We start from the raw sequence: 27,693 nt of genomic DNA, 5'->3' as shown, positions 1-27,693 counted from the left end.
GGAAAGTTTGCTTTATTTCAGATGCTGGCAACTGGGGGCAGGGGAGGGCGGACGTCTGTCCAAAGGCCGACTCCTGGCTCCCTCTGGTAACAGAAGGAGGGGGCTACATGCAGGAACAGAACAGTCAGCTCTGACAGTCATCTTCAAATTGGTCACTGGTGGTCTGACCTGCATCATCTTGGTTGTTTTAGGTCCAGTTAATCTTTAGGTCCAGGGCCCATTTGTTCCCATTTCTTGGCGGCCAGTTCTCGGAATCGTGGCAGCTTCTGTACAGTCTGGACATCGTGTAGTTAACTTCTCCACCTGTTGTTTTGGTATCTATAAGACAGCTCCCAGGATATGCTCAGAGAGTCCTTGAGAAAGAACTAAAGGTCATCAATTATGCTTAGTGACTACATTATTATTATTATTACTTGGTCTCCTTTGACTGTTTTCCTTTGTTTGTGTATGTTCTCATTTCTCTGGTTCAACTTGTTCTTTGACTAAAGTTTTCTGCAGACAAAAGGCAGGCAGAGGACTGTGGGGAGGAAGGACTACAGGGTCCTGCTCCATTTCAGAAGCACAAGACAATCGTCTGGGAGGCCTGCAACTTAGAAAGGCAGGTGTATTTTCAAGTGTTTTGTTTCCTGTGAATGCCACATACTGCTGTTTATGAATATGCCATCTGTGCCTATTTCAGTTCAGTTCAGTTCAGTCGATCAGTCGTGTCCGACTCTTTGTGACCCCATGAATTGCAGCACGCCAGGCCTCCCTGTCCATCACCAACTCCTGGAGTTCACTCAAACTCATGTGCATCGAGTCGGTGATGCCATCCAGCCATCTCATCCTCTGTCGTCCCCTTCTCCTCCTGCCCCCAATCCCTCCCAGCATCAGGGTCTTTTCCAGTGAGTCAACTCTTTGCATGAGGTGCCCAAAGTATTGGACTTTCAGACCAAATAACAAAAATGTTGCCTCTAACCTCAGCTCATTCCTACTCAGCTCCTTTTGAATAAAGCCACTTGAGTCAGAGGAATCAGAGTGTAAACTTGGCTTCAACTTGGCATCCTTCCGCTCAGCTCCAGATCAAATCTGGGTCACAGATAAATTTGGTGCCTCTGGAGCTGGCCAGAGAAATCTCTGATAGTCTCAGAACTTGTTTGCCTTCTCTGTCTCAAAACATGAGAAGGAAGTTTCCCCTTATCAGGATTTAATAAGGCTTATTTTGGAGATGTTATTAGACATTAAAACACTGTAACATGTTGCATTACTACATGGTAACATTCTATCAGCATTAAATTACTACATTCAATAAATAATATACCAAGTAAAATTCATTTTAAAAAGAACACTTGACTGATTTTCGTTGTTTGGTAGAAACCAACACAATTCCGTAAAGCAATTATCCTTCAATTAAAAAATAAATAAATTTAAAATTAAATTAATAAAGCAAGCTTTAGCTCCATTAAAAAAAGAACACTTGAAAAGTATTGCATTTCACAGCATCTCAAGTACCCTAAGTGTTTTTCACTCACCAAGATGCTGCTTACAATATTATCCTTGCTGTGTGCCCCTTTACAGTCATAACAGACAGGTTATATCTATATACATAACAGAAAGTCATATACAAAATCATTGCAACAGATTGGCATGGTTTATGAGTCAGATGGAGTTATGAGAAGTCCTTAGGGTTAAGTTCAGTTTCGTTCAGTTCAGTCGCTCAGTCGTGTCCGACTCTTTGCGACCCCATGAATCACAGCACGCCAGGCCTCCCTGTCCATCACCAACTCCTGGAGTTCACTCAAACTCACGTCCATCGAGTCAGTGATGCCATCCAACCATCTCATCCTCTGTCGTCCCCTTCTTCTCCCGCCTTCAATCTTTCCCAGAAAACCCGGCAGCAAAACGCAATGATAGGCTACTGCAAGGATGTAGGGAAAATAATTCCACAGCCTTGTTATTTGAAAAATATAGGGAACTCTTTTTAAGTGCAGACCTAGCTTGTGCTCACCATCGCCCTCTAGTGGTAGATTCTTGGGTGCGTTTAACGGGCTCATTGGGAACTTTTGGACGAACAACCTCCTGACCATTTTGATTTAGGAAAATATTTCGCACTCATCAAGCTGACTTTTTAAATGCACTTGATAAAGGTGCAATCAGTTTGCTGAATTTCCCTGAAAGAGTCATCATAATGGTAGGTTACATTTATGGAAGGTGCATCCACTGATTAAAATCCAGTTTTCGTCTCCAGCCACGTGAAAACATTAAGAATGGCCCCCTGATTTCTTATCCTTCCATACATTTATTCTCAAGCAGGAGATTTTTATTTTTTCAGCTTATCCATCCAAGCCTTGTTCTTTCTATCACAAAGATACCTGATTATAGAGTCACAGACAAAAACTTGGCTTTTCAAAATATCAGGTCGAGTGCATAGCACCAAGTTATAGGACCTAGACTCTGCCGCAGACTGGAGGCTTTGCTCTGTAAAAATAGAATTGGTACCTAGAGAAGTGTTCGAGGTCCAGCTGCTCACTGCACAAAAGCCAATAAACAGGCCAGGTTGGGGGAAAGGAAAGTTTGCTTTATTTCAGATGCTGGCAACTGGGGGGAGAGAGTGGCGGACGCCTGTCCAAAGGCTGACATCCCCCCACTGGCAATCAGTGGGGCAAGAGCTTTTATAGACAGCAGAGGCAGTGAGGCGGCGGGGGGGAGGAACTACAAGCAGAAACAGCACCGTCAGCTCTGGCAGTCTTCTTCAAATTGGTCCTCGGTGGTCTGATCAGTGTCCTCTTTAGGTCCAGTTAATCTTCAGTTCCAGGGTCCATTGGTTCCCATTTCTTTGAGGCCAGTTCTCAGAATTGTGGCAGCTTACGTTGTGGGTACAGTCTGGTCTTTGTGTAGTTAACTTCTCCACCTGGGGTTTTGGTATCCATCAGACAGCTCACAGGATATGACTCAGAATATTATCTATAGCCCTTGAGAACTCAAGGTCCTTGACTGTGCTTAACAACTACATTAGTATTATTTAGTCTCCTCGGACTGTCTTCGTTTCCACATCTCTCTTATCTGATTAAACTTATTCTTTGACTAAAGTTTTCCACAGACAAAAGGCAGGCAGAGGACACGGAGTGACAAGGACCACAGGGTGCTCAGAATCAGGTGAGTGGCCCAAATGAGAGGGGAAAGGGCAAGTCAGAGTCCCTGTGCCAATGACGGCCCTCAGCCCCTGACCCCCCCGGGCACCCAGAACACAACCAGCCGGCGACCCCAGCCACACGCAAAAACTCAGAGGACTCTTTTTTGGAAAAATTGGATGGCTACAAAGAAAAGACCTATGAATAATTCCAATACTGGGAATCGTTCAAACAATAATAAAAATTCAGGCTTACCACCTGATTATCCTATAGGGCAGCCCACCAGTTGACAAGGCCTCAAATTTCCCAAAAAACTTTCATTTGAGGAATGCTTTTGACATGAAAGACCAAAACTATGAACTGAAATAATGAGCAGATGGAACTTTTATAAAGAAATACTATCATTACAGGATGGTATTTTTAAATAGGAAAGAGTTTTGGATGCTAAAAAACACAAATGAAATTTTAACTTAAAAGCACAATGAAATGTTTAAAAGATAAAGTCAAGAATATCTCTCACATTACTAAAATCAGATATGAAAGTAGAGACATTACTACTGATTGTCCAGAAATAGAAAGTATTATGAGATTACTATGAACAATTGTATGCCAACAAATTGGATAACTTAGATGAAATGGACAGATTTCTAGAAACACAAAACCTACCAAAAGTAAATCACAAAGAAATAAAAAATCTGATTAAACCTATAACTAGCAAGAAGATTAAGTCAGTAATCAAAATTATCCCAACAAAGAGTTCAGGATGAGATGGCTTCACTGGTGAATTTTATCAAACATTTAAAGAAGTAATATGAGTTATTACTCATACTTTTCCGAAATATTGAAGAAGAGGGAACACTTCCTAAATAATTCTATGAAGGCAGCATTGCCTTGATACCAAAGCCAGGAAGGAAAAAAAAACTATAAGAAACCTATAGACCAATATCCCTCATGAACACTGATGCAAAAGAAAAAGCTCAACAAAATATTAGCAAACAAAATTCAGCAGCTATTAAAAGGATTATACATCATGACCAAGTGAGATTTATTCTTGGAATGCAAAAATATTGGCTTGGCCAAAAAGTTTCTTCGGTTTTTAAGTAAAAATAAAAGACACATTTTTCATTTTTACCAAGCACTTTATTGAACAACATATTCACCAAAATGGTGGTGGAATCATTTTTTTCCGCTATCTTCTGCCATTTTTCAGGCAACTTCATTATTCCATCTTCCCAAAACTTTTCATCTTTTTGAACAAAGAACTGCTCCAGGTGATTTTTTACAGTCTTTCAGGGAATTGAAGTTTTTTCCATTAACAGAATTTTGTAAAGACTGAAATAAATGGAAATCTGAAAGTGAAATGTCTGGTGAATATGGTGGGTGAATCAGAACTTCCCAGCCAAACTGTAACAGTGTTTGCCTTGTCATCAAAGAAACACGCAGTCTTGAGTTCCCCTAATGGAAGTCAGCATTTTGTGCTGACTTATTCCAGACGCTCTTCTTTCAGTTGGTCTAACTGGGAATAGTACTTACTGGAATTAATCGGTTTTCTGGAATGAGCTCATAATAGAAGATTCCCTTGCAATCCCACCATACACACAACACACTTCTCTGGATGAAGACTGGCCTTTGGTATGGTTGGTGGTAGTTTATCTCACTTGCCCCACGATCTCTTCTGTTCCACATTATTGTACAGTATCCACTTTTCATTGCCTGTCAGAATTTGTTTTAAAGTGGAACATTTACATTTAAGTACAGAATCGCATGTGGAAATACAGTCAAGAAGGTTTTTTTCTGCTTAACATGGAAGCCAAACATCAAAGCAGTGAATGAACATCACCAAGCTGGTGCAAGTGATTTTCAGCGCTTGGTTTGCATATTTCAAGTGTGTCGGGTATCTCCCAAGATGTATAACATTGATTGCTCTCAATCAATGTCTTGATTTATGAGTATCAATATCAACTAACCTACCTGACCAGGGAGCATTGTCCTGTATAAAACTTTGCAAACCACTGTTGACACTTTCAATCAGTCACAGCACCTTCTCCATATACTGCACAAATCTTTTATTTTTGCATTTTTACCTTTCTTGAAATAATAATAAAGCATACTACACCAAAAATATTGCTTCTTTTCTTCCATCTTCCATATTAAGATGGCTACACAAAAATTCACCAATTTTGGTAAGTTTCTTTTTTAAATGCATGCTGATAAGACAGCTATCACAATACAGCCTAACAAAATTGTTTCAAACAAAGTTAAAAACAATTCAGTGCTCTTAGAACTAGCTTATAAGGGGGAAAAAATGAACAAATTTCTTGACCCACCCAATACTTCAACATATGAAAATTCATCAATGTAAAAACCATATTAACAGAATGAAGGGAAAAACCACATAGGGAATCCCCTGGAAGTCCAGTGGGTAGGACTCTGTGTTTTCACTGTGGAGACCACAGGTTCAGTCCCTGCTCGGGGAACTGACATCCCACAAGCCTCACAGTGCAGGGGAAAAAAAATTTTTTTTCAACTGAAACAGGAAAAGCATGTGACAAAATTCAATACCCTTTCATGATAAAACCACTCAACAAACCAGTAATAGAAGGAAATTATCTCCTTAGTAAAAACCATACATAAGAAACACATAGTGAACATAATACTCAAATGACAAAAATAGCTGAAATCTTCTCCTTTAAGATCAGGAACAAGGGAAAGAATGTCTGCTTTTACCTCTTCTAGTCAACAAAATGCTGGAAATTCTATACAGAGCAACTGAGCAAAGAAGCAATAAGTAGATAAGCTGAACTTCAGGAAAATGTAAAGCTTATGGACACTACAAACAAAGTAGAACAGCAGCCCATAGAGTGGGAGAAAGTATTTGCAAATCATATATCTGACGAGGGGTTAACGTGCAGGACATATAAATAATTCCAACAACTCAACAACAAACAGACAAGTTAAAATATGGTCAAAGGAGTTAACAGTCATTTCTCCAAAGAAGATATACTGCTACTACTGCTGTGAAGTCACTTCAGTCGTGTCCGACTCTGTGCTACCCCATAGACGGCAGCCCACCAGGCTCCCCCGTCCCTGGGATTCTCCAGGCAAGAACACTGGAGTGGGTTGCCATTGCCTTCTCCCAAAAAAGGTATACGAGTGGCCAATAAGCCCAAAAGAGCAGCCGAAAGGAATAGGAAGATTTGAAAAAGAAGAAAATAGAACGTCCAGAAAAATTTTAATGGAACTTAAAACATAATCAGATCAGATCAGTCGCTCAGTCGTGTCCGACTCTTTGCAACCCCATGAATCACAGCACACCAGGCCTCCCTGTCCATCACCAACTCCCGGAGCTCACTGAGACTCACGTCCATCGAGTCAGTGATGCCATCCAGCCATCTCATCCTCTGTCATCCCCTTCTCCTCCTGCCCCCAATCCCTCCCAGCATCAGAGTCTTTTCCAATGAGTCAACTCTTCGCATGAGGTGGCCAAAGTACTGGAGTTTCAGCTTTAGCATCATTCCTTCCAAAGAAATCCCAGGGCTGATCTCCTTCAGAATGGACTAGTTGGATCTCCTTGCAGTCCAAGGGACTCGCAAGAGTCTTCTCCAACACCACAGTTCAAAAGCATCAATTCTTTGGCACTCAGCCTTCTTCACAGTCCAACTCTCACATCCATACATGACCACAGGAAAAACCATAGCCTTGACTAGATGAACCTTTGTTGGCAAAGTAATGTCTCTGCTTTTGAATATGCTATCTAGGTTGGTCATAACTTTCCTTCCAAGGAGTAAGCGTCTTTTAATTTCATGGCTGCAGTCACCATCTGTAGTGATTTTGGAGCCCAGAAAAATAAAGTCTGACACTGTTTCCACTGTTTCCTCATCTATTTCCCATGAAGTGGTGGGACCAGATGCCATGATCGTTTTCTGAATGTTGAGTTTTAAGCCAACTTTTTCACTCTCCACTTTCACTTTCATCAAGAGGCTTTTTGGTTCCTCTTCACTTTCTGCCATAAGGGTGATGTCATCTGCATATCTGAGGTTATTGATACTTCTCCCGGCAATCTTGATTCCAGCTTGTGTTTCTTCTAGTCCAGCGTTTCTCATGATGTACTCTGCATATAAGTTAAATAAACAGGGTGACAATATACAGCCTTGACGTACTCCTTTTCCTATTTGGAACCAGTCTGTTGTTCCTTGTCCAGTTCTAACTGTTGCTTCCTGACCTGCATACAAATTTCTCAGGAGGCAGGTCAGGTGGTCTGGTATTCCCATCTCTTGAAGAATTCTCCACAGTTTATTGTGATTCACACAGTCAAAGGCTTTGGAAAAAGCAAGAGAGTTCCAGAAAAACATCTATTTCTGCTTTATTGACTATGCCAAAGCCTTTGACTGTGTGGATCACAATAAAACATAATAGCCTGATGAAAAGCAGATTACACATAACTGGATCAGAAATTAGTGCACACGGTAAATAAAGGTGAAGGATTTAACCTCCTCTTACCCGTCTGCTTGTCTCCATCTTCACCACCCTGGTTTCTGCCACGTTCATTACCTGCTTCCATTGTCTCTCTCCTACTGAGGGCGTCCTGCACCTGAACTTGTCTCCCCTCTTGTCTCCCCTCCACATGCTGGCCAGAGTGAGTTTTCAACAACTCTATTTGCTTTTTGATTTTTAAACTTAAAAAACATTACTTTTACACTGCAATCAACAAATTACCCGGACGGTATGAGACTGTACAGATACAAAGGGCGTGCTGTTTTGTTTTCCTCTCTCCTTCCTCTTTCCCCTCTCAGAGCCAGACAGCTCCTCTCCTCAGAGGCAACCACTGCCACAGTGTTTTGCTTCTCCTTCTAGAAACATTCTACGCATGTGTGAGCACAGGTAGACACACGTCGTTCGTGATGAGCACTTGACATGTGGCCAGTGTGGCTGAGGTCTTGGAGTTTTAAAACAAGAGACCAATGTTTCCCGTGTTGCTTCATTCCCCTGAATATTGATAATATTTGTGTTCACTTTTCTGAGCAGGCTCTATGCAAGTGTCATGGTTACAGTTAAAATCATTTAGTATTTAAGGGCAAATGCCATGAAACATCACTGGTTTATGAGACTGTTGAAAGAAGTAGAAGACAATGAACAAGTTTTTTTTTTGCCAACACTCATTGCTTGAGTCATGGAAGGGTTTTACTAAGGTTTTCAGTAATGAGACGTCCCCAGGTGGCGCTAGTGGTAAAGAACCCGCCTGCTAATGCAGGAGACAAGAGATGAGGGTTCAATCCCCGGGTCGGGAAGATCCTCTGGAGGAGGGCATGGCAACCCATTCCCATATTCTTGCTGGGAGAATCCCCATGGACAGAGAAGCCTGGCGGTCTACAGTCCATAGGGTCACAAACACGACTAAAGTGACTTAGCATGAGCAAACATGTACCAATATTTTCCTGAAACTAAAAGAACATTGAGACTTCCCTGGGGGTCCAGGGGTTAAGACTCTGCACTTCCAGTGCAGGGGTCATGGGTTCAAGCCCTGGTCAGAGAGCTAGGATGCCACATGCCATGTGGCAATGCAAAAAAAAAAAAAAAATCTCAAAAATAATTTTAACCAGATATTCAACAATCAAAAATTTTAAATTACTGTAGGTTTTCTCACCAACATAACACTCCTATAACCAAGGACTTTCCAGGAGGCACTAGTGGTAAAGAATCCACCTGCCAATGCATGGGATGTAAGAGACGTGCGTTCAATCCCTGAGTAGGGAAGATCCCCTGGAGGAGGAAATGGCAACCCACTCCAGTATTCTTGCCTGGAAAATTCCATGGGCAAAGGAGGCTGGTGGGCTACAGTCCACGCGGCCGCCAAGAGTCGGACACAACTGAGCAACTGGGCACATTTTGAAATCTTTGTCAGAAGGACCCGGATATGTGAATTTCTGCTTGCAACTGTGATGTCCGGGAAGATCATTAACCACCAGTAAACAGCTAAGCACTGTCGCTGCTCGCCTGGGTCACCTGACGCTGAGCTCATGATTGTACCCTGAGTAACCCCTGAACTGAACTGAACAGTAACGGGGCTTCCCGGGCAGTGCTGGTGGTAAAGAACCTGCCTGCCTATGCAGGAGACAAGGGTGCGGGGTCGATCCCTGGGTCGGGAAGATCCTCTGGAGGAGGGCATGGCAGCCCCGCCCTCATCAGCCTTGTGCTGCCCGCCACTCACGCTCCTTTCGCCCACAGGCCATTCTGTCTGGCTGAGTGACCTTCCTGTGTTTGCGCCTGGCCCCCTCTCCTGCCTTGCCCGCTGCCTGCTCCAGCCCTCCTCGCTCGCCCCAGGCCTGAGGCAGCCCCAGCTGAAAGCAGGGTCACTTTCCTGCCTTCCTCAGCGCAAGTCCACCTTGTCTTAGAACTTTTCTCTGGTCACCCACTTCCTGGGCCTCCCCCAGCACATGGCCCTGCTGTTTCTCTAGGCCCAGAGGAAGTTCCTGGAGAACAAAGACCCCCAGCTCTCATCTCTGCTTAGTGATTGCTGACAACTCACAGATGGGACTAAAATGTCCAAGGTGGGATTTCAGCCCCCAATACTGGCTAATTGAAGGCGAGGATCTTTCTGGCACCCCCAGGGGACATTGCAAAGGAAGCTCTGGGCTCCACGTGGAGAATCCTGCCAGGGGTGCCTGGGGAGGGGTCCACAGGCGGGTCATCCGTCCCTCTCCATACATCTCCCTGTTTAATCCTCCAAACAACCCCCTAGTGGGAGGGCCTCTGGCCCCCACATCGCAGAGAAGGGAGCAGAAGATGCAGGGGTCCTGGTGGTTAAACCAGGTCGTCTCCATGCGGGCTTCCCTGGTGGCTCATCTGGTAAAGAATCTGCCCGCAATGCAAGAGACCCTGGTTTGATCCCTGGGTTGGGAAGATCCCCTGGAGAAGGAAACAGCTCCAGTATTAGGCCTGGAGAATTCCATGGACGTTGCAGAGTTGCTCACGACTGAGCGGCTTTCACTCGCTCTCCGTGGGCAATGGGCAGAGGGCCCGGGACTTAGGTAGCAGCGGTCCTGGTGGCTGACACACCAAGTCCCAGGGCTTGTTCTTATTTGCTCAGGAGCAGCATGTATGGATTGTGAGAGTTGGACTGTGAAGAAGGCTGAGTGCCGAAGAATTGACGCTTTTGAACTGTGGTGTTGGAGAAGACTCTCGAGAGTCCCTTGGACTGCAAGGAAATCCAACCATTTTGAAGGAGAATCCATTTTGAAGGAGATCAGCCCTGGGATTTCTTTGGAAGGAATGATGCTAAAGCTGAAACTCCAGTACTTTGACCACCTCATGAGAAGAGTTGACTCATTGGAAAAGACTCTGATGCTGGGAGGGATTGGGGGCAGGAGGAGAAGGGGATGACAGAGGATGAGATGGCTGGATGGCATCACTGACTCGATGGACCTCAGTCTGAGTGAACTCTGGGAGTTGGTGATGGACAGGGAGGCCTGGTGTGCTGCGATTCATGGGGTCGCAGAGTCGAACACGACTGAGCGACTAAACTGAACTGAACTGAGCAGGAGCTGAGCCTGTTTTCCCCTGATCCCCCAGCAGCCTTCGGAACCCCACCACGTGCCCTCCACCCACATGTGAGACCCTGGGAGACCATTGCCACCACAGATGGGATGTGATCCTTCAAGCCTGACGTGTTTGCTGGTGTTGGAGACCCCCTTCCTTCTCAGTGTGGTTCCAGGCTGCAGGGGGACGGTTCAAATGACTCGTCGAAGTCTCCTGGGGTTTGAGGACGTCTGGATTTCTGGATAGAATTTTCTGGAATGAGTGTCTTGGGGACGGCCTGGAGGGGCCTGAGGGGAAGGGGTCGCCCTGTTCCTGGGGGCAGGGCAGCGCCCGGGCTGGGGCAGCCCGCTGGGCCAGCGGGAGGGGACGGGAGGGCAGGGCGGGACAGCGCAGGGCGGGGATGAGGAGGGGAATCCCGGGAGGGCCGTCGGCCAAGGCCGGTCCCGGCGGGCGGGGAGGAGCCGCGGGGCGCTGGAGGGGGCCCAGGAGGTGGGAGGAGACGGGCGCGCCGCCGGGGGAGCCTGACGGGTGCTGGGAAGAGGCAGGGGCCGCAGCGGAGACCCCGAGGCGCAGCAGAGGAGGTGAGGAGGGGAGACCCCGAGGAGCGGGAGAGGGGAAGAGGGGAGACCCCGAGGCGCGGGAGAGGAGAGGAGACCCCGAGGCGCGGGAGAGGGGAAGAGGGGAGACCCCGAGGCGCGGGAGAGGGGAAGAGGGGAGACCCCGAGGCGCGGGAGAGGAGAGGAGACCCCGAGGCGCGGGAGAGGGGAAGAGGGGAGACCCCGAGGCGCGGGAGAGGAGAGGAGACCCCGAGGCGCGGGAGAGGGGAAGAGGGGAGACCCCGAGGCGCGGGGGAGGAGGAGAGGGGAGACCTCGAGGCGCGCGAGAGGAGTGCGGGGGGGAGCGCGGGGAGGGTAAAGGGCGCAGCTCCGGAGGCCGGCGTTTGTTGGCTGCTCCGCGAGCCCTGTCCTGTCTTCGAGGCGACGGCTTGGCACCTTTGCCCGGCGGGACCTGGGTCTCCACACCTGGGGCTTTCTGGTCCTCGGGAGGCTGCTCTCGGGCAGAGTTCTCGGGGAGGGTCCGGCCCTCAGGCGCCCCCACCCCAGTCTCACGGATTGAGGTGCGGGGTTGGCGGGCTGGGAGAGGAAGGCTCCAGAAAAGAACAAGGCAAGGGAGAAACACTCTGCCTAAGAAGACAGAGGAGGTGGGGCGGAGGAGGGACCCCCATTTTCTGGAGGTAGTGGGGTGGGGGGGCGGGCGGAGGCGGTGGGGCCGATGGCAACGGGCTCTTTCAGCACAGTGAGGGTTAAGTGGGCTCCTAAAGCCCACCCGCCCTGGGCCCCTCCCACGTGTTTAGGTCCTCCCCAAAATATTTAGCCTCCAGCCAGCCTCCATTCCTTCCCACCCCACCCCCAGTTTTGGGCCCCGGATGGTGAGGATCCGGGGGCTGGAGCCTTGTGGACCAGAAAACCGGGGGTGGAGGGGGGGGAGGTGGAGGCGGGAGCAGGCCCTGCTCCCCAACTGCTGGCCCAAGGACTGGAGCGGACCCAGCACCTACCTCGGACAGGGCCAACCTGGGCCGGGCTTGGGAACAGTGGGGCCAGGTGGGAGGAGAGGGACGGGCCAGGGGAACACCAGGGGGTGGGGATGGGGGTCTGCAGGGCCACTCCGTGTCCCCCCACCTCTGCTCAGAGCCCACCAGATGGGGCCCCAGAACCACAGGGCCCAGGAGCGGTGGCTCCTCCTCTGGACCCACACACAGCCCTCCGCAGGGTCCGAGAGACGGAGGTGAAGCCATGTGGCAGCTGCTGCTCCCGCTGGCCCTGGGGCTGGGCACCATGGGCTTGGGCAGGGCGGAGCTCACGACGGCCCAGCACCGGGGCCTGCAGGTGGCCCTGGAGGAGTTCCACAAGCATCCGCCCGTGCTGTGGGCCTTCCAGGTGACCAGCGTGGACAACGCGGCAGACACGGTGAGCGCCAGCCCAGAGAGGGGAGGGCGGGGACAGGGATCGAGAGACCAGAACGTGCCCCTCCACCGAGAGCAGGTGCACCGATGCTTGGGCCCCAGCAAGCCGCCCAGCTCTCCAGAGAGGCCACCGGCCCCCGCCCCAGGGTGTGCTGCTGCCCACTGGGGAGCAGGGACAGGTCACACCCGCAATGGCTCTGCCTGCTCAGCTGGGCCGCGGGCTTTCTCTTGTCTGTCGGCAGCTCTTCCCAGCCGGGCAGTTTGTGAGGCTGGAGTTCAAGCTCCAGCAGACGAGCTGTCGGAAGAAGGACTGGAGGAAAGCAGACTGCAAAGTCAAGCCCAATGGGGTGAGCTGACGGCAGGGCGCGTGCACAGGGCAGGAGTGGGCGGCGGGCTTCACAGCTGGAGAAGCCTGAGGTTGGAGACCCTGGGGCGGGGCAGCCTTCATGGCTCTGACCGGCCTGCCTGCCTGCACCCATGGCGGTGATGGCTGTGGGTGGGCTGAGGGGGCCGCGACAGGCAGGAAGACGGACACACAGGCTCCAGAGCAGGTCTACCCAGGCTGCAGGTCACTGGCGGAAGGACGCCGTGGTCCCCACCTTAGGCCTGGTGAACTTCCCATTTCGCATGAGTTTTCAAGGGGAGGATGGCTCGGCCTGGGCTGACTCCTAAGAGGGCTTGACTGTCGTCAGCCACTTTGGGGGCCAAGTCAGTGCCATGGGGGTGATCCCTGGGCTCGGAGCACAGCCACCTCTGCCAACCCCCAGTCCTGTTCCTGCGCTGGCTCGTCAAGGCCTTAGTCACCTCCCTCTGCTGAAGGAGTGCTGGATTAGACTAGTGCTTTTCTGGACTTTTACACCAGGATCCCTGTGTTCAATTCAAATCTTGCAAGAAAACAGAAAACATAAATAAATGTAACAGATGGAAGCACAGTGGAAGCCAGGTGGGGAGAACCTGGCTGTGTCAGACACAGACAGACACACAGAGACACACACACAGTTTGAAAACTAAGTGCCGCCTACACACACACACACATACACACACAAAAACACACACACATACACACACATACACACACATACACACACAGACACGGACACACATACACACACACACACACAAACTCACACAGTTTGAAAACTAAGTGCCGCCTACACACAGACACATACACACACACAAATACACACACATACACACACAGAGACACACACACAAACACACACAGTTTGAAAACTGCAGGATAGTTCTGACTTTTGAAAATTCCCAATCCAGAGCTAGGCTGCGCCTGGACCCAGCTGGCCTGCCAAAGGAACGGGCCCCACTGCAGGCTGGCCCCAGGTTCCGCCCTCACAGGGCTGCACGCCTCCCTTCACCCCTTTCCTCTCTGGCCCCCACGCCCCCTCCCCAGAGAAAGCGGAAATGCCTGGCCTGCATCAAGCTGGACTCAAAGGATCAAGTCCTGGGCCGGATGGTGCACTGTCCCATACAGACGCAGGTTCAACGGGTGAGGAGGGGGCTGCTAAGGTGGGGAGAGACTGGGCCTTGGGAGAGGCCTGGATGGAGAGGTTGGGGAGGGGCGTGGTGAGGAGGGGCTCTGGGCTCAGCCCAGACACTCCCTGGGAGGGGGGGTGGGGGCGGTAGGTGTTGGCAGGAACGGGGCGGCCCGAGTGGCCCTGTGCTGGCAGGAGCTGGATGACGCCCAGGAAGCCCAGTGCAGCAGGGTGGAACGCGCCGGCGAGGACCCCCACAGCTACTACCTCCCCGGACAGTTTGCCTTCATCAAAGCCTTGTCCCCCTGAGCTGAGGCCTGGCAGGTAGGCGGCCAGGAGGGAAGGGGACGGGAGGACTGAGAGGGCGCTGGAGCTGGGCTGCGGGAGGCAGGGGAACAGGGCCTGGGAGCCTGCAAAGACCGCCTCCCTCACGCCTGGCCTGTTTCTCTTCCCTTTCCTCTAGAAGTCACCCGGCTTCCTGGAAGGAAGGGAGGTCGCCAGTGAAAGCCCGCCTCCCTCCTCTGAGCCCGGGGAGGGGCCACCCCCTGACCCCTGATCTAATAAAGCTGTGCTCAGCTGAGTTCTCACGCTCCCTCGAATTCCCTCCCTCCCCCAGCTCGGCTGCAGGGCAGCCTGTGTGTGAGCAAAGGCCCTGGTCCTCCGGCCTCACAGGGAGGAAGCAAAGCCCTGAGGTGGGGGGGTGGAGGTTGGGGAGGGGGCAGGACCCAGCTGCCTGGACACCCAGAAAGCTGCAGACACCTCCTCCTTGCCCAGGGGAGACCAGAAGTGGGGGTGGAGGACCCAGTCTTGCTTTCAGGGGCTCCCTCTTGGGAAAACCAAGCACGCCCACGTGTACTGATACTAATTAAAACAATTTAATAGGGATGAGCATGGGTGTGAATGGGGACAGTGGAGGTTCCAGGGAGACCCAGAAGCAAAGGACACAGCAGGAAAACCAGGGAGGTGCGTAAATGCAGCTTCCAGGCAGGCGAGCTCAGCCACGGCCTCTCCCAGGGCGGGAGGGGCAGGAGGCTGGCCTTCCCCGCCTCCCCCAGCTGCAGCCTTAGGACCAACCCGCTTTCTTCCTCCGAGCCTCAGGCTCATGCAGCTGGGACAGGCAGCAGCTGTAGCCACGGAAGGGGCCAGGGACCTCCTCCCAGGCACTCTTCTAGGTGGTGGCAGGACAGCCTCAGGCTGAGCCAGCTGCTTGGGGAGGGCCCAAGGGAGGTACGTCTTTGATGGACGTGGGGAGTTTTCCTTGAAGGGCAACAAGCAGCGGGACAAAACTGTCCAGACGAGCAGGGAGGCCACCGAGGGCCCGGGGCGCCTTCAGAAGATGAAGGAGGCGGCAGTGGCACCCGCAGGGCTGAGCGCCCGCATGGCCTGGGCCAAGCTGTCCCGGGCCTGGCGGTCCAGGTCGTGGCACTCCTGCAGCGTGTCCTGGAACTGGCGGCAGGCCTCCTCCAGGATGGAGCTGCTGCGCGGGGGCAAGGCCTCCCAGTAGCCAGGCTCCACCCAAGGCTGGGCCTCCGTGGGCCGGGGGCCAGGGGCACCAGGGTCGGGGCTCAAGGAGCTGTCGAGGTCCCGGCACAGCTGGTAGAAGTCGCTGCCGCGCCCGCTCACACGCTCGCCATCAAGGACCTTCAGACCAGGCAGCAGCTCGCGCACTGAGGCCCAGTAGCAGGGGCTGGCGCACAGCGGGTTGCTGAGCCGCGCCAACGGGTCTCGGAGCCGCAGGCGCTCCAAACCCCGCAGCCCCGCCAGGCACTGCAGCTGCGCGGGCCCAGCCAGCAGGTTGCCTGCAGCATTGAGACACTGCAGGTTCTCGCAGGCGGCCAGGGGCTCCAGGCCCGTCAGCCGGTTGTCAGCCACGTTGAGCACAGCCAGCTGCCGCAGGGAGGCCAGCGGGCCCAGCTGGGTAAGCGCGTTACCCGACAGGTCCAGCCACTCGAGGCCGAGGCAGTCCCCCAGGCAGCCCAAGCCCACCAGCCCCAGGCCCCGCAGCTTGAGCAGCAGGATGGACTCCAGGGCGAACTCGCCCGAGCGCGCCTTGAGCAGCTGGGGCGTCACGCGCACCCCGTCAGCCTCTCCTGACTTCTCGCCCCGAGGCTCCATGAGACCAAGTGGGACCAGGGGGCCGAGGGGTCGGGCAGCTGCGATGCAGGTGCCGCTGGTGGTCAGCGGGCTGCTCACCCCACGGGTCGCCCCCTCCACTCAGCCTGGGCCCGGGTTGGACACGTCTCCGACACCCTCACTCGAGGGCCAGCAGGTCCCTAAGGAGAGACAATAGAACAGTGAGTGGGCCTCTGAGCACCACAGACCTTCAGCAGGGGCCCGGCAGGACCGGAGGACTCCAGCCCAAGGCGCAGGAGGGCCAAGACCCCACAGCGGGAGCCGGCCAGGCACAGGCCCCCACCTGAGGGGGTCCTGGATGGAGTTCAGGCCCGACGTTACAATCCCTCCACGGCCCCCAGTGTGCACAATCTCATTCCTTTCCTTTATCGGTAACTGCTTGTGAGTATCATGAATTGAGATGTTTCTTCTCAAACGCTTTCAATCTATTTTTGAATAGACACAGGCTCCCAGAGTCGCCAATCTCCTTTGCTTCCTTCCTGGGAGTCCCCTGCTTTTGCAAACATAGTTGAGAGCACCTGGGCCTTGCCTTATTCCCTCCAAGGTGTTCTCGACTCGATTTTTTTTCAACATCAGCAACGAACTCAAAATAGGTTCAGGGTTCCATGGTCCACCCTGGTGGCAGCTGTGGGGGCTGAGCGCACAGCCTTCAGTCCTAGACGAGGAAGCTGGAGTCGAGGGAGTGAGTGGCAGCACCACCAGGCCCCGCGCCTTTGTTCCCCCAACCCCTGCCCGACAAGACCAGCTCTTCACTCTGGCCTCAACAGAATGTCCTTTCCTGTAAGCCAGAGAGCATGGTTCCAGCCACAAACGTGACTCCGTTTCCCAAGTAGGCAAAGAGGGGCTGGGGAGGGAAGGCGGAACAGTCCGGGAAGCCATCCTGGAGGCAGGGGCAGGGTGGCCCCGATGTTGGCTCTGGAAAAGGGGAGGGAGGGGACTTCCAGGCCGCCAGTGGCCTTGGGACGGGCAGAGATCCAGGGGCCACCGAAAGCCCAGAGCCCAAGGGAGGCAGCCTGGGGGAGGGGCGGCTGCCATGCCAGAGAAGCACAGAGGGGTCAGGGTTCGGGCAGAGAGGAAAACAAGCAGAAACCTCTGTTCCAAGTGGCAGCTCCCCAACCTGCAGACCAGCCAGGCCCAGGCCAGGCAGGGTGGTGCACGCGGAGAACCACAGGGCCATTCAATCCTGCTGTTTACAAAGCCCAGGGCTCCAGGGCCATGGTCAGGCTCCCAGGCTGTGTCTCCATAGCAACGTCACTTCTCATCCCCGCTACCAAGGAAACCAGACCTAGAGCTCCTACACACCCCTTAGGAAGCTGCTGGGGCTGCCAACACATCCCGCCCCCACCCCACCTCTGAGAAGGGGGTCCCATATCTTTAATCTGCAGCAGCCCAGCTCCGCCTTCATTTCTAGCAAAGTTTCTGTTCCAAAGCACAGAGGTACCTGCTGAGAAGCCTGGCTGGCTCCGCGGAAGCGTCTGCTAGGGTTTGTTTGTAAGCAGCGGGGCGACGCAGCCACTGCCGCGTCAGGTTAAACCTGATCTGGCCCACAGGGTGGGGGGCAGGTGAGGGGCACTGGAGTCCTGCCATAAACGCAGGAGCCAGAGACCACGACCCCGCGGTGGTCAGGGAGCCATGGAGAGGGAGAACGTGGCCTTGGAGCCTGGCCACGTGACCAGACGCCCAGCTCCATCTCAGGCATGTGGGTGAAGAAAGGATGAGGGGTGGGGTGCCCGTGGTGCCAGCCTCAAGAGGCCGGCTTGAGTCCAGGCAGACGGGGTCCGGACGCCGCCTGGGAGCGAGGTGTTGCCTCTGCTGTGTGCCCATCTCCCACCCACGAGAGGACAGGAGTGACCCCCCACAAGCCGCGACCGTCCAAACATCTGGGGGACCAAACTGCCCCTGGGGCACGGCTGCTCCAGAGCCTGAGCCTCCAAGAGCTCAGGACCCTCGAGCCTCTCACCCCTGCCTTCCGCCTGCCTCCTTGCACGCCCCCCTGCCTCTCCAGTCCAGGTTTCCCCTCTCCGGGAACGTGGAGAAGCTGCTGGGGGTGACGCCACACCACAAGGGTGCCTCTCCCGAGAGCTGACTGAGGGATGGCGGCACCGACCAATATGTGGCCCCCAGGACAGCGCCCCCTCCCCACGCACACATGCCTTCCAGCAGCGGGGGAGAAGACGCCACCTGAGCAGAGAGTGGAGGTGACTTCAGGTCACGCTGTTGCAACCACTGAACTCAAGCTGCACAAGGCTTTCTTCAAGGAGCCAGGTGACCCTGCTCAAATGAGCACACAGCGGACCGACTAGTACAGAGGGTTACGATCACAAGGTAAAGAGCTCACGGGGGCTGCTGAGCAAAAACGATCACGGTGAGTTTCTCCTGAATGTCCTGCAGTGAACTAGCCACAGTGACTCGGCGGGGAAGAGGGGACAGGTTCCCGGGGCTCGCCCCCATGGCCAGGGCCACAGTGCAGGTGAGCCTGCTGCCTCCCAGCCTCCACCACCTTCCCTCCTCAGAGCCCGGCTCCCAGCGGCCCAGCGCCTCAGGAGAGCCGGACTCATGCCTCATGGGACGGACAGGCCCTCCAACCTCACCCTTTCACCTTCTCCCACCCAATCCCACCAGCACTGGGACTCCCACGCCCCCAGGGCCTGCGCCCGGCCCTGAAGGAACTCAGGCCAGTGGGTACCAGAACATACGCCCTTTCTGGCTTCCTGAGACCACTTTCACTGTACAAACAAGAAACCCCGAGGTTCCCAGCAGCCTGGAAACTACAGGTGAGAACGGCCGTGAGAGGAGTCTCAGGTCTGCTCCACCGCACACCTGCCTGCAGGTGCCGGGCGGTCCAGCCCCCCAGGGCCCTGGCACCCGGGATGCCCTGGAAGGGACGGAGCCAAAGGAGACCAGCGGGTGCATGGGCACCTGCCTCTTGAGGTGGCTGATGTATCTTCCTTTGCCAGGAAGGGCGGCTGAGGACATTCCCCGTGGCACCCCCACCTCCCCAGCCCCGGCCCCTCTGAGAAAGCTGCCCTCCAGGGCCGTCACAGCCGACACAGACCAGCTGCATGTGGGCCCTCCCTACCCGGCAACGCTTTAAAGGGGCACCTCGCCCGTACACGGGGCGGGACGGCTCAAGTCACCAAGGAACATGGCCCACCTTTCCACACACATGCCGCCGGCAGTAACGCAAACAGTGGGCAGATGGAAAACGGCTTCTCCCTGAAAACAAAACTGGCAACCTGGCCAGAACTGAGAAACCGTCCTCATTCTTCTCAAACAGGCTTCAGAGTCTGGCCATCCTAGGACAGGACGCTCTGCCCACTTCTCTCATCTAGGTAGCCGTCCCCCGGGGCAGCTTTCTGGGGCTTCTGAGCGCTCACTCCCAGCTCTGCCTCTCCTAGGCCAGATCTCCGCAGGGGAAAATGAGGGCTGGGTGGCGTGTAGCTGGAGAAATGCTCCAGGTTGGTCTTCAAGAAGAGAAGATGCTTAAACGTCTCCACCAGGAGCAGGGAGTTGTACTCCATGATGGTGGGGCTGCCCAGGGAGGCAAAGACGCTTGCAGAGGAGGCGCTTGTCGGCAGGGGGAGCAGGACAGGAAAGGTAGGTGGTGGCCAGTCTCGCCAGGGCTGGCCAGATGTCCCGCCGCTTCTTCCAGTAAGCCAAGGGGTCCTCATGGGCACCCACTGTCTTGTTCTCACGCAGGTGCTTCTTGACGATGATGCTAGCCAGGTGGCTCTCCGTGGACCGGGAGGCATCGCTCCACTCAGAGGCCAGCAGCCCCATGCTCTCCAGCCGCTCCAACAGGCTCTTCTCACTCTGGCCCAGCAGCGAGGACCCGGAGGAGGGGGGCCAGATTCTCTGCACTGGCTCCCCCTGGCCCTTCCCTTCTGACCCGGGGCTCCTAGCTCCTCTGTTGCTCAGGGAGGCCTCCACCCACCCAGCCTTGGGGCCCTGCAGGGAAGGGGAGGGTGGCACGGGCTATTTAGACAGCATGAGCTCCTTCACTTTGTACACAAGACCCTGCTTCCAGTGGTACCTGTCCACCCCCTCGGGGAGGATAGTCTCGATCCTGCCCTTTAAGCGGGGGTCTGGCAGGGTCCTCGTGGTGGAAGAGCTCGGTAAGCTGGTGGTCCGTGGAGAGCTGCAGGGGCCGGGCCCTCGGCCAGCCACACGGCCGCGCCAATCTCCTGGGCGCTCCGCTCCTCAAAGTGCCCACGTTCCACTCCAAGGAGACAGGCGGGTAGCGCAGCTGGGGTGGCACCGGGCGGAACGCGGCCTGGGCGGCACGCGCCTCCTCGGCCGCCACCCGGAAGGGTCGTGGGTGCATGATCGGGCTGTCAGTCAGGCTCCAGGAGGTGGCCTGGAGACAGGGCGGCCCCCGCCTTGCCCAGCTGCTGCTTCTCGTAAACTCGTGCAGGCGGCCGCTGCTGCACCCACCAGCCACTCTGGCCGGCGGTGCATGGACACCCAGTGGTCCGCACAAGTTTCTTTTCAGGAAGCCCGGGCACGGGGAGACGGGTCCGAGAGCCACAGGCCGAGCTGGCCCCGCAGCCTGTCCTCCGGAGTGCAGCCCAGGGGCAGGCCGCGGACCCCAAGCACCGCCTGCCTCCTCAGGCCCCTCGGTGGGCAGTGACATCCACAGAGTCCACGTCCTTGGCCCGGCTACCACGGAACGGTGAGGTGGATTCGGATGCCCTCGGCCCGGCACCTGCTCACCCATCGCCTCGTGGAGCAGGGGCTCTGCTCTATGGGAGAAGGCCGGAGGCTGGAGGCGGTGGCAAGGGTCCCCCCTGGGCCACGAACCTCCTGAAAGGGTGGAGACCAGACAAAGGAGAGCGGCAGGGCTGGGCTACAAAGGAGCTCCGCGGTGCTCTGGTTCCAGGCCTGGGCCTGGGGCTGGCTGGGGGGCATACGTGCCACCTGGGTCCTGCCCAACCACCATCAGGGGAGTGGCAGGGTCCTCTCTAGAGGGGGAGCAGGTTGGGGAGGGCCACGCGGAATCACCTGTCCGTCCCTATCTTCCAGAGGTGAGGCATCGGGCGCTGGCATGGTGACGGTGGCCCTCAGGGATACGGCTGCTGGCCCACCAAGGCCAGGCCCTTCTGCTGCTTCTCGGGTGGCCCTCCCCGCTGCCCCCCGGGGCCTCCTGCCTCCAGCCCTGTGCTTCCCCACCAAGTGATGGGACAGACGCGAGCATTGGGGCTGCCCCTTCACTTCACCAGGCCTGATGCTCGACTGGCATGGAATGCGGGTGACCCAGCGGACGTTCCTGCAAGTTGACAGTAAAGAAGTGCCTCATGTTGGGGAGGGCCGCTGACCCGGGGACAGCCTGGGGGCCCATCCCTTGGCCTCGGCCTGCGCGGTTCTCCCCGGCTTCTACAGGCACAGCAGCTTCAGGGCCAGGCGGCTGCTCGCCCCCACCAGGAAGCAAGTGTCTCTTCTTCTGCTTCTTGAGGTGACGTGCCTCTCTGGCCAGACGGGCTATGAGGATGCCGGCCAGCCTTGCCTCCTCAGCCTCGCTGGGCTGGCCTGCCTCCAAGCCCGTCCGGCCTGACCAGGGCTGAGCACCAGGTCCCCCACCTCGCACCGTCCGCGGGCCTTACACCTGCACACCTTCTCCCCCCGCTGCACAGGGCACCCCTGCCCTGGCGCGGATAGGAGGCCACAGGGCCTGGAGTCTCTCCTTCGGCCAAGGGCATGACAATCTGCAGAGGGGGCAGCCAAGCCAGGGCCAGGCCTCCCCAGGCAGTGGGCCTGTCTCCTCACTGAGGACATCGAGGCCCAGGAGACCTCCCTCCTGCCCCTCCCGGAAATCCTGGTCAAGCACAGGGACCCACAGGCTGCTGGGCAGGGGGCGGGCTCTCTTCCTCTGCTGGGAAGGGTCCCTCCCACCCATCTTCTGAGCACTGGAGCTTCTGGTCTTCCAGGGGCCACTGCTGGCCTTCTCCTCTACGTCTGCAAACTCAAGCTTGACCTCAGTCTCCGGCAGGTGCTGCCTGGCACCCTGGCCGAGCCCACAAGGGGCGCTGGTAGCTCTGGCATCGAACTTGGAGCTGGGAGGAGCCGGAATGGCGGGTGGGGTCGTGGGTCTAGTCCTGGAAGAGTCGGCATACATCTGGGGCTCTTGCCCCACGGATCCTGAGGACGTCTGCTTCTTGCGGGGCTTTATGACTTTTTCTACTTCTGACATGCCTGGGAGCTTGGGGCAGTGAGAATGTGGGCCTGGGCTGTAAGGCAAGCGGAAGAGGATGGCTCTTGCCTAGTGGGCTCTCAACCGTGGGCACCATTGAGGGGGGACATGAGGCCAGAGATGGGGAGAAGGGAGCACTGGAGGACCTGAGGAGTCATGACCACTGGAGATCAATCCCAGGACAGAGCTCTCCAGACCCCACCCTCCTTGGCGAGGGAGGCCTGACATTCACTGTTCCGGACCCAGCAGAACCACAGCCCTTGGCACCTGAGTGGTATCTGTGTCTGTCTTCTTTGCCACGCTAACGCTGTTTTGTTTTTTTTTTTTAATGTTTATCCAAAACCTAGTAGGCACTTGACAATGTTTCTGCGTGCTGGATACAGTATACAGTAGGCAAGGCCCCTGCATGCAGGTAGGCCCCCAGGCTGGCGGGAGAGGCAGACGTGAATGAAACTCTCACTCGCACGACAGGAAGAGGAGAGCCCCACTGTGGGCTGTATGGGGGCACTGCGGGGCCGTGGGACCCCGGGGGGGGCTGACCTCACCATGACGTAGGGCTCCAAGGCACCAGGCAGGCTTCCCGGGGAGAGCCATGGGTGCCCGCACTGTCAGCGAGGCCGTGGGAGCAGAGGGGGCCAGGCTTGGCATCCTGGGCACCCACAGGGCCCAGGAAAACAGGGGCATCACTCAGTCCTGCGGAGCAAGGCAGCCTGATGCTTCCCAAGCCTCCATCAGGGCACAAAGGACGGGGCAGCTCCTGACGCTGCCGACTCAGCATCTCCTCCCCTCGGAGCCTGCTCTGCTCTGGGTCCGGCCCCCACCACTCCCTGGCTCTGCCCCCCACCGACCCCAAGGCCCCAGTTGACTCCCACTTCTCTGCACCAGCCCCACCCACCCCGTTCTCTCGACTCTGGACAGCATGGTCTCCTTGGCTTCCTGTCACCGGAGACTCCTTCCCAGCCTCTGCCCTGCTCCCTTGTCCCCTGCCTGCCCCTTAATGACATTTCCTCGTCTCACCTACCATGCCCTCCCCCAGACTGGGCCCCTCCACACCACCAAGCGAGCGAGCGTTGCAACCCCCAGCCCCGCCTGGTTCACGACCCCCTCGCGGGCTGCCCCTCACCCACTCTGCCTGCAGTCAGCTCAAACCAGGGCACAGACTCCAGTTCACCCAGACGCTCAGACCCTACACCCAGGCACCGTCCTCAACCCCTCCCCACCCCCCACACTCATTTTCCTGGAGATGAGATCAAATTCAGGGCCGCTCTCAAAAGAAAAGAGACACGAAGAAGTCAGAGATGAAACATGCAGAAAGGAGAAAAGAAAATGCGAGGGAAGGTGAAAGGCCAGCGAGCAAGGACGTGTCTCCCAGGGAAAGAGAAGGTTCAGAGGAGGACGGCGGGTCCACCCCAGGCACCTGAGGAGGAGGAGCGTGCGTCCCTCCAGCCCAGAGCGAGACGCAGGCTAACCTAGGAGATTTAAGCCAGGACGTTCTGACTCGGTAACGTGAAACGTTCAGAAGCGCCATCAGGGATGGCAGGGAGCGACGAGCCTGCTGGGCAGCTCAAGGGAGGTTCGACTGTGAAAGCAGGTGGACAGCTCGACACCGAGGAGCCCTGTCCAGTGGGAGAGGCCTCAGGAGAACCAAGAGGAAACCGCCCCAGCCCATCACTAGACAACCAAGTCAGCCACCACCACACCAGGCACCTGGAGCCCGCTGGAGGGGACGCCACAGAGGGGCCGGGTCAAGGCACAGACGAAGGGCCAGACGCTGCCGTGGTCCAGAGGAAGGGCTCTAGATGTCAGAACCAGAATGGACTCCCCTCTGCTCTTATTTTGATTGAAGAAACGGAAACCCAGAGCAGAAACATGATGCTCCGTGGCACAGCAGAGGACCGGAGCGGTCTGTCGGCTCCGTCGCTCTTGGGCCCACAGAGCAGGGTACCAGAGGCAGGCCTGTGTCCTGCCTGCACTCACGGATGAGGGCAGAGAAAAGCATAACACCTGTGAGTCAGGCTGCAGCCTGGGGCACACCCCAACACCTTCACCCAAGGGCCCGAGTGGACCCCAGGGCACCAATCCTGTTCCGTCCCCGACCAGCCTTGTCCCACCGGTCTGTCTGTATTCTGCGGACACCTTTGATCCACTTGACTATTTAACAAAACTTCGTCAATATCTACCATGAGCCAGCACTGTGCCTAAACACACACACAGGAGAGGAGCTGTCAGCTGGCACGCGGGGCTCAGGACGACAAGACAACCTGGGAACAGCGAGGCAAGCGGGGCGAGTGCTGCAGAGCCCGGGCGGGCTGCCCGGGAGGCACACCGAGTCTATGACACCGGAGTTTAGTGCTGTCTCTGAAGGGTGGCTCCCCTTGGGCTACCGCTTGAGGAACCCCGTCTCTGGACAGAGAGCCCTGGGCAGATCAGGAACCTGGGGCGATGGGCGGCACCCACAGTAAAGCGCCCCTTTCTCTCCAACGAAGCACAGCAGGATGAGAGCTGCGGAAAGCTGGCCTCGAGTCTACACGAATCCAAAGTATAAAATTTAAAAAGAAAGTCACCCACAAACTCCAGGACTTTGGTTATTAGTGAGAGATTGTTTGTGACATGTCTCATAACAGCTGACACATGCACCTTCGAGGACGACAAGATGGACAGTCGGGCTGAGCTGGAGGATGCGGGGGACCCCACAGAGGCAGGCCTGGCCCTGAGAAGTGAATGGGGGGCGGGGGGCAGAGGAGCAGGTGATGGCGGCAGGGCTGCAGGTGAAGGGACAGTTTGGAGAGCCATGCGGGGGGCAGGTGTGCTTGGGCCGCTGCGTGGAGGAGGGGACACATAGGGCCTCCCCAGTGGTCCTCCCCAGTAACCCAGATCAGCTACAGATGTGGCGATTTTAAGGTTCTCCTGCAACAAGTCTTCAGGAGTAGACGTGACAGGTACTGAGCTAAAGATGCAGATCCACAGAAAAGTCCCCATAGAAACGGAGGGAAAACACTGGCAGGAGAAGAAAGGGGAGGGTGGTTGCCCAGGCAACACACTGTGGGGAAGGTAGAGGAGGAGCAGACTCCAAAGGTGCCCTATGGGCAGAGGGCAGAGAAACACCTAAGTGATGTTAGGGAGGGCCAAGGGAAGCCCTTCCAGAAAGGACAGACAGGGTCACTTCAGTGGGATGAGGTGGCTGGAGCCCCCAGCTATGCAATGAGAAGCAGGGGGTGCAGGCACTTGCTGTGTCAAAGGGTCAGGAGGGGAAAGGCTTAGCTCCATCTCAAGACAGAGCAAAGGTGCAGTGGGAAGATAGGGAGGCCTGGTGGCAGGAGCCTCCAGAGGGCGAGGGGCTCGAGGCACAGGTGCATGTCGAGCCGGGAGATGGAAGGAGTTATCCTCAGAGACGAGAAAGAATCTATTTTTTTTTCCCCCCTGACACAGCAAAGAAGGATGCTGGGGTGGCAGGCAAGTCCTTGAGTGAGGGCAGGGGGAGGACCCAGGCAGTTTATGCCCAGGAGCCTACAGTCTCCCAAGGGGAAGCCATATACTCAGAGAGGCAGCAACCTGCTGGCTGAGCCTGAGGCAGGCGGGGCCTCAGCACAGGCGCTGGTTCAACGGATCAGAGGTTTCCTCACCACCCTCACCAGTGGCTTCCCAGGTGGCTCAGGGATAAAGCATCCACCTGCCCAGGCAGGAGACGTGGGTTTGATCCCTGGGTCAGGAAGATCCCCTAGAGAAGGAAATGGCAACCCACTCCAGTATTCCTGCCTGGACAATCCCACGGACAGAGGAGCCTGTTGGGCTACAGTCATGGGGTTGCAAAGAGTCAGACATGCCTTAGCACCTCAACAACAACTCTTAACAGGCCTTTTCCCACGCGCAGGCCCAGAAGGAAAGGGGGCACTTTTCTATTTCTCCTAGGCCTGCCTCACCCCAGCGCCTCGTTTGCAACTCAGCCTACCCTGGGCATTCAGGACCTATGCCAGAGAGACGTTTTCACCCTGCTCAGTCACCAGCCCCCACCTCTGTCAGTCCCTGCACTGGGGGGGTGGAGGGGGGGAGGGGGTGGTGCCAGTCCATCCCCGCCAGACCTGCAGGGGACTTCAAAGCACTGGATGAGCCTCCAAGTCCTGGGCTTCTCATTCCCCTACCCACTCAAGCTAGGAGGAGATAGAAGATGGTGAAGAAGAGGATGGGACTAGAGGAACACATGGATGTGAAAGCCTAGAGCAAACCACTGTACATTTCCGGCTTTGGTCCCAAGTGCACACTTGGTTGCACGCAAACCCTAAAGAAGAGGCTTGAAACAAACACGCATCATTAGGTTTCATCATATGCAAAAAGTGACACAAAATGAGGTGTTTTAAACTACACACACTTGGCTCTTTTCTGCGAGGCTGCTCTCCATAGTGGATTGAGAGCATCAAGTTCCACAGCCAGTCTATGGGGGCTTAAATCCTGCCTGTGGGCGAAGAGCTGTGTGCTCCTCCCGCTACTGAGCCTCGGTTTCCCCGTCTACACAACAGGGAGAACAGCACCTGACTCACTGGCTTGTGAAGGATTAGTGACGTTCGGTTCAGTTCAGTTCAGTCTCTCAGTCGTGTCCGACTCTGTGACCCCATGGACTGCAGCACGCCAGGAATCTCTGTCCATCACCAACTCCCGGAGTTCACTCAAACTCATGTCCATCGAGTCAGTGATGCCATCCAGCCATCTCATCCTCTGTCGTCCCCTTCTCCTCCCGCCCTCAATCTTTCCCAGCATCAGGGTCTTTTCCAATGAGTCAGTTCTTCGCATCAAGGTATCGAGCGACAGTTCCAGGCATAGACTGACTGATGGACATGAGCTCGCTGTCCAGCGCGGACTCTGAAGACCGGGGAGACCGGGCCGCCCGCTGGGCCGAGGTCAGGACAAGCTGCCTCTGCCCCTGGAATCCAGGGACCGCCACGCTCGCTCCCCGGCTTACCTACTGCCGAGGGTCAGGCCGGCCGGCGGGGCCGACGGAAACGGGACGCCCGCGCCACTCCACCAGCCACCGGCCGCGGCCCCGCAGCTGGGAGCAGGGCGCCGCCTCCCACCCCCTGGCGCAGCGCAGCAGCTGGACCTACCAGGAGGCGCCCAGGGCCCAGCACAGCCAAGGGGGAGGAGTCCAGGTTCCGGGGCGGACTTACGGAAGCCACAGCCCAAGGGATCCTCCGCTCCCAAGCGCGTCCCGAGGCGCCTACGTTCCTCCTACCAGCAGTCAGCAGGGAGTGCGCAGGCGCGGCGGGCCCCGACCGGAAACGG

The 27,693-nt window shown here is 55.7% G+C and overlaps 3 protein-coding genes across 14 annotated transcripts; 2 read left to right on the top strand and 1 right to left on the bottom strand.

The window, feature by feature from the left end:
• The first annotated feature begins 11,070 nt into the window (after positions 1-11,070).
• On the top strand, positions 11,071-14,679 carry RARRES2 (retinoic acid receptor responder 2). 6 transcript variants are annotated; one of them, XM_006072248.4, is made up of 6 exons: positions 11,071-11,227; positions 12,416-12,613; positions 12,852-12,956; positions 14,018-14,113; positions 14,295-14,423; positions 14,563-14,679. In XM_006072248.4, the coding sequence occupies exons 2-5, from the start codon at positions 12,440-12,442 to the stop codon at positions 14,406-14,408; spliced, it is 489 nt and encodes a 162-aa protein (XP_006072310.2). In that variant the 5' UTR covers positions 11,071-11,227; positions 12,416-12,439; the 3' UTR covers positions 14,409-14,423; positions 14,563-14,679. The 6 variants fall into 6 exon arrangements, with proteins under 6 accessions (XP_006072310.2, XP_006072311.2, XP_006072312.2 ...); XM_006072249.4 differs by lacking the exon at positions 11,071-11,227 and adding an exon at positions 11,591-11,763; XM_006072250.4 differs by lacking the exon at positions 11,071-11,227 and adding an exon at positions 11,591-11,810.
• Positions 14,680-14,958: 279 nt separating this feature from the next.
• On the bottom strand, positions 14,959-27,693 carry LRRC61 (leucine rich repeat containing 61). 5 transcript variants are annotated; one of them, XM_045166476.1, is made up of 2 exons: positions 27,579-27,693; positions 14,959-16,372 (listed from the first exon to the last, which is right to left on the bottom strand). In XM_045166476.1, the coding sequence occupies exon 2, from the start codon at positions 16,212-16,214 to the stop codon at positions 15,429-15,431; it is 786 nt and encodes a 261-aa protein (XP_045022411.1). In that variant the 5' UTR covers positions 16,215-16,372; positions 27,579-27,693; the 3' UTR covers positions 14,959-15,428. The 5 variants fall into 5 exon arrangements, with proteins under 5 accessions (XP_045022411.1, XP_006072303.3, XP_006072305.3 ...); XM_006072241.4 differs by having other exon boundaries at positions 27,516-27,672; XM_006072243.4 differs by lacking the exon at positions 27,579-27,693 and adding an exon at positions 26,946-27,509.
• LOC112586669 lies at positions 16,369-25,196 on the top strand. Of its 3 annotated transcripts, none has more exons than XM_044947029.2 (3): positions 16,369-19,006; positions 19,631-19,829; positions 19,932-25,196. In XM_044947029.2, exon 3 carries the CDS (start codon positions 19,945-19,947, stop codon positions 20,860-20,862), a length of 918 nt encoding a protein of 305 aa, XP_044802964.2. In that variant the 5' UTR covers positions 16,369-19,006; positions 19,631-19,829; positions 19,932-19,944; the 3' UTR covers positions 20,863-25,196. The 3 variants fall into 3 exon arrangements, with proteins under 3 accessions (XP_044802964.2, XP_044802965.2, XP_044802963.2); XM_044947030.2 differs by having other exon boundaries at positions 16,369-19,829; positions 19,932-20,904; positions 21,255-25,195; XM_044947028.2 differs by having other exon boundaries at positions 16,369-19,829.

The sequence above is a fragment of the Bubalus bubalis genome, chromosome 8 (assembly GCF_019923935.1).
Source record: "Bubalus bubalis isolate 160015118507 breed Murrah chromosome 8, NDDB_SH_1, whole genome shotgun sequence".
In the NCBI taxonomy this organism is placed as follows: Eukaryota; Metazoa; Chordata; class Mammalia; order Artiodactyla; family Bovidae; genus Bubalus; species Bubalus bubalis.
Note: the sequence above shows the minus strand (reverse complement) of the source record. Positions and strands in the feature narration are given on the sequence as shown.

Excerpts from the sequence above, each read along its gene's own strand:
- RARRES2 (XM_025292123.3), top strand. Across the intron at positions 12,614-12,851 it reads TGGACAACGCGGCAGACACG|CTCTTCCCAGCCGGGCAGTT; the intron begins GTGAGCGCCAGC and ends GTCTGTCGGCAG. Across the intron at positions 14,114-14,294 it reads TACAGACGCAGGTTCAACGG|GAGCTGGATGACGCCCAGGA; the intron begins GTGAGGAGGGGG and ends CTGTGCTGGCAG.
- LRRC61 (XM_045166476.1), bottom strand. The coding sequence starts at position 16,214 with ATGGAGCCTCGGGGCGAGAAGTCAGGAGAGGCTGACGGGGTGCGCGTG.
- LOC112586669 (XM_044947029.2), top strand. The coding sequence starts at position 19,945 with ATGATGCTAGCCAGGTGGCTCTCCGTGGACCGGGAGGCATCGCTCCAC.